General features: G+C 34.5%; 1 protein-coding gene across 1 annotated transcript; it reads right to left on the reverse strand.

The window, feature by feature from the left end:
* Window positions 1–993: 993 nt before the first annotated feature.
* On the reverse strand, window positions 994–5,305 carry LOC108733510 (myrosinase 1-like). Its single transcript, XM_018464682.2, has 8 exons — window positions 4,829–5,305; window positions 4,661–4,755; window positions 3,990–4,565; window positions 3,663–3,751; window positions 2,730–3,029; window positions 2,533–2,667; window positions 2,360–2,466; window positions 994–2,294 (listed from the first exon to the last, which is right to left on the reverse strand). Exons 1-8 carry the CDS (start codon window positions 4,888–4,890, stop codon window positions 2,165–2,167), a joined length of 1,494 nt encoding a protein of 497 aa, XP_018320184.1. The 5' UTR covers window positions 4,891–5,305; the 3' UTR covers window positions 994–2,164.
* Window positions 5,306–5,544: the final 239 nt, after the last annotated feature.

Raw genomic sequence — 5,544 nt, forward strand, 5'->3', positions numbered from 1 at the left:
GCCGGAAGGTAGGGCGGAAGGCCCTCTTCAGCCTGCTTTCAGGAATCGTGGGAATGGGTGGGTGGTGGTTCGAGTGAGAAAGTTGAGACGGACGAAATGAAGACAGAAGAGAGTGAAAGATTATCTGTGGAATATTACTGCCTAAGCATTTGCTTAAGTGATCCAAGGAAACCACAGAAAAACTTGGACCAAGGCAGACGGACAGACCCGGAATCGAACCGGCGTCCTCCCGAATGCTAAGCAATGGTCTAGACCTCTAGGCCATGCCGCTCGGTTATCTGTGGAATATTACTGCCCCTATATTATAATATAATGCCAAACAAACGACTAAACTTCTCGGTTGATATTTGCTTCTCCGATGGGTGTAGGAACAAAAAGAGGAGTGGAATTGGTAACCGTAGAAGTGGGGCCAGTTATTCATTACCTTTGAATTAATTAGCAACATCTTTTCAAATGGAAATTATCGTTTTGCCTGGCAAATGCTGGCTACCAATATAACTAGGCTCATATACAAGGTGTAGTAGATAGAAGTGCCTACCTTTGGGAGGTGTAAAGTAGACGCAGCGTCGTTGAGGACAAAAAAAGTCTGCAGCTGAATGAAAAACGTAAGCAATGTGTAAACGCATTTGTTCTATGTTGATACATGCAATATGTAAATTACACCTCCACGTAAACATTAGTAGGTAAATGGGTATCATTTGGATAATTGTAGGCAATTTTATTATAACAAATTTCCACACTACCATTGAGGCATTACCAGGTGTGTTACTTTATTTTGTGGATGGTTCGCCAATAGCGCTGCAGTCCCATTAAAATTATATATTTACTGATGCTTTGTTTTAAGTTAACTTACCGCTTGCTTATCGAAGAGCTATTGATTGATTGAATATCAATATTAAACGTACCTAGGTGTACTACAAAAATTATAGTACAGTCGAAATAAGAAGGCACAGTGTTGTACAGTGATTGACTGACTTACTTCAATGACTGACGTTTAATTGGTGAATTAGTTTATTGAAGTACATATCGATTAACTGAATACAAGGTGTAAATATTAAAGAACAAACTATTACAGGCAGCATAAACATCTTGAACCACACTTTATCAAATCTAATAAATAACAACACATGACCAAAAATTATAATAGAAATACAGCATTGAAGTTGCTAATTACCAGCTGATTGAATACGGCCTTGCATAGTAGTAATTTTTTATTAGGGCGAGAATTGCATTTGCATGTAGGTACTTTTAACTACAAATAAAATAAAAACACTTCGAGTTTACAAATGAAGATAGATATGATATCTTCACCACCTGAAGAAGGCACAGAGTGTCGAAATAATTATAGTGGTTGTAATAAATTATTTGTAAACTCCAAGTGTTTTTATTTTATTTTTAAATATGGAGTTACATTACTTGAAATTACTACTTTAAATTACTTTTAACTACATTTTTCTTGCATACGATGAATTTTAAGCATGGGTACAAACAGTAACTTAATTTTCTTGTTTTATAATGCCATTTTACCTCTCCTAAGAGGCCATTTAACAACATCAAAACTGTTATTATTATTAGAGGACTGACACGAAGTCTCGCTCCAGGTTTCTGTGGCATAAAAGGAAAGGGGCTAGGACTCTTGTGGAAATCCTTACACGGCACGGATACAATATAAACATTCTTGGATTAACAATCCTGTCGTTTTTTTAAGGAGAGGTGGGAAGTACTGCTATCCGCTGGCTGAACTCTTATTTTGGTTACTACATTTTACTATCAAAGTCTAAGATCATCTATGCTTTTATGGTCTGAATAAATCTAAACTCATTTCTAATAATAAAATCCTGTTTTGAATATCCAATTTTTTTTATATATAATCCCTCGAATTCCAAGACTTTTGTGTCCTATTTGTCAACGAATGTAGTTGACGAAGCTAGATGCCCAATTATTTAATTCAAAATCTCCCTTTCCTAATTTCTATTGTACCCTCTAAAGGATTAGAGTCTGTATTATGACAGAGTATGTTAATGGAAATTGATCATTTTCATCCTGAGCTGAATTTTGAATACCTATAGATGATTTCTAGTACCTAAGTTTTGTAAATGATCGAAGTCCTAAGTTTTGTTTTAACAAATACGAACACATATTCTCAAACAGCAAATACATATTTTTACGAAAGTGAAGGGTAGTCACCAACAGTCCTGTTAGCTATGAGGTCTTTGTAAAAGCTGACTGATAATTTTGGTGTTCTTGGACGATCTGGGTCAGAAAAATTGACGGAATGAATTCCGTAACGGTAGCTAAAAATAATGTATAAAAATAAATTCTTCTCATTATAAACGGCTAATGACAGGTAAATACATACGCGTATCCGTATTTCCATTCATAATTGTCCATTAGACTCCAAGCAGTATAACTTCGAACATCTACATTATCTTCATTGATAGCTTCCAGAACTGCTTCAAGATATGACTGCAAAACAAATTTAATATTATGCAGTTACTTATAAGTAATGTGCATCATTGTAATTTTGTTTACCCCATAATAAGACACTCTAATGTTATCTTCTAACCCCCCACTATCTGGAGTACCATTTTCTGTAATATGAATGATAGGGTTGTTAAATGTGTTTTTAATCCACGTTAAAAGCTTTCGGAGACCCCATGGAACAATCTAAAAGATACAGGTTTAAGGCAAAGGATTTATCTAACTAATACAAAATATTGTAAACCTACAGCGTCCCTGCCAGCTGCATCCATTGGCCAACTAGAATTAAGAAACTGCTCCGTTTGCAGATCGCTTTCAAATGAAACTGTATTGTTAGTTGCTGGTGAATTTCTCACCAATTTAGTGGTGTAATGATTCAGTCCAAAAAAATCGGACGTTCCCCTAATATAGTCAATTTCATCCGAAGTGAATTGGGGAAGTCTAGATTTAGTGAAGCCTTGAGCAGAACTTCGATTACCAATGTACTCTTTTATTACTTGAGGATAATCACCGTCTGTTGAAAAAATTGGATTTGCGTAGAAACCTACCTAAAAAGACACAGGAATGGAATTTTACAGAGAAACGTAGAGTTTTTGTTTTTGAAAGTAATAGCGTGTTACGATTAAAGCCTGAATAACGTGGAAGTCGCTCGTTGATATCTTCCAAATCTACCGGTACCAAACAGTAGAAAGACAGATAAGTAGGCTTTTCGACTTTAACTTGGTGATTTCAACATACGCGAATGGAATGCTGATTCTATCGCTTTTATTATAATTCATAATCTAATCTGATGAGAACAAATTGAATATTTCCAGTAGAAACTAAATTCGTAGGAAAGCTACATGTCACATGCAAGTTCAATAATACAAATGTAATGACTTTTTTACATTCATTGCAAATATCTTCTTAAATGCAACCAGTTTTCCTTGTACCTGCTATATTCTTCACCTTGTTTATTCTATTTGCAATTCACTATAACTTGATTAGTTTCTCTTTGTATTATTTTTGATTGCAATAAAGTAATTTTAGCATAACCAACTTAGAGTCCGGCAATTTTATGTTACTCACACCAGCTGAAACCTTATTAGTGAATTCGAATTTGAAGGGAATTTTAGGCGTTTAACGATAACACATAGGTATTCCATCGAATGTTTTAAAAGTATAATTGCGACTTTACGTACCCTGAACTGTCTGGTTCTTTCAGCAGCTTCTTCTTCTTCGGGGCTGCTGGGTTCATACCATGCAGCGCTCAAGGAGATACCCATTGTGGCTTAAACAGAATATGTATTTTATGTTGGGTTGTTACAATTATTTTACTTAATTAATAATTCCATAATAAGAAGTCAAATGGCTAACGATAATAATTAATTAATTTACGTTTAATTTGTTTCTGAACTTCTCGTTTTTTGTCGATGTCATCTTCACAATGACTTGGGTAATGAGTCATGAGAGTGATGAATAAGGGGAAGTTCAGATTAGGCTCATTAATGATTTGAATATATGCTCACCGTTATTTCTGGCCCTGTAGGTATTATTAAAAAGATGATACACTGCAGCATGAGATTTGAGTAGGTTGTGAATGCATAGATAATCCGCTCTGCCTGACATGTCTAGAGCTGGAGCATATGCAACTTCTCCATATCCTTCATTGCATATTGAGTACGGTTCATTGATTGTGATCCAATATTTAACACGATCAGAATAATTCTCCAAAAGGGTTCTTGCATATTCTGTAAACGATTCTACAATGTATGAATTTGTCCAACCACCCAATTCTTGAAGACGTTGAGGAAGATCCCAGTGGTAAATGGTTAACATTGGTGTTATATTTTGGGCGAGAAGACCATCAATAAGATTGTTGTAGTATGCGATTCCTTCTGCATTCGGATTGTACGGATAACCATTTGGATATATTCTGGTCCAAGATACAGAGAATCTATAAAAGTTTACTCCTATGTCTTTTAGGAGACTAATATCCTCTTCGTATTTGTGATAGGAGTCACAAGCAATATCTCCATTACTTTCGTCATAAACGAATTCGGGAGTGTTGTGGGTTATGAAATCCCATACATTTTCACCTTTTCCTGATGACAATCAAATGTCATTGAGTACATATATCACAACAACATATAGGTATATAGGTTTGATGTGTTTTTATATGGGATATAATGGATATTACCTGATTCATTCCAAGCTCCTTCAACTTGATAAGCGGATGTTGCAGTACCAAACAGGAAATCAGAAGAAAATGTGTAATTTGACGCGCATTCTCTACTAAAATTGTATGCTATGCATTAATTATATTATTATCATTATTTTAATAACGAAAAAAATTACTGATACTCACTACGTCATCAAACTAATTAAGAGAGCTATCCTTAAAAGCAAAGCATTGTTATTAGCCTCCATTCTGAATGACACTAAAGAGTAAAACACACTTCAAGGAGCTTATATAAGCACTTACTGTCAGTGGTTAAGAGTGTTTAGATTAGATTTTTACATGTTTTAAGTTGAAGCAGCATCGGATTTACGGGTTCATCAAATTCACTGTCATATTTTATAAATATCGTAAGAAAGTTTTTAGTATAGTTTTATTTATTTGAACGGAATTTATGTATTTTGAAAAACGCTATTTAATAAATCACTGTATTACTAATTCTCATTTCCCATTTGTTTATGCCACTTGCTCATGTATGGATTGACTTCGATTATCTACCAATCATTTATTTATACATATTGCTGTACAATGTTCTCGAGTTTTTTCAGAAGCGCATCCTTGGAATGTTCTTAAGCGTGCAGTCTTTGTCGATTTTAACTTGCGAGCATATCACATTGCTGTGTAGCAATTTAGTGGCTATCAATTTATTTCAATCTCATTTGATTTCACTTGGCATCAATCCGAAATCATTTGATAAAAATCAGTGTGGAGGAAACAAGAGATAAAAAGTAAATATCACTTTTTTAAAAATGATATTGCTGGTATTGGCATCGTCAAGTGCCTTGTTTGTTTCATAAGGATTAAGTAACATAAAATTAAGAAAATAAAAGATAACGAACATTTTC

The sequence above is a fragment of the Agrilus planipennis genome, unplaced genomic scaffold, assembly GCF_000699045.2.
Source record: "Agrilus planipennis isolate EAB-ADULT unplaced genomic scaffold, Apla_2.0 scaffold44, whole genome shotgun sequence".
Taxonomy (NCBI): domain Eukaryota; kingdom Metazoa; phylum Arthropoda; class Insecta; order Coleoptera; family Buprestidae; genus Agrilus; species Agrilus planipennis.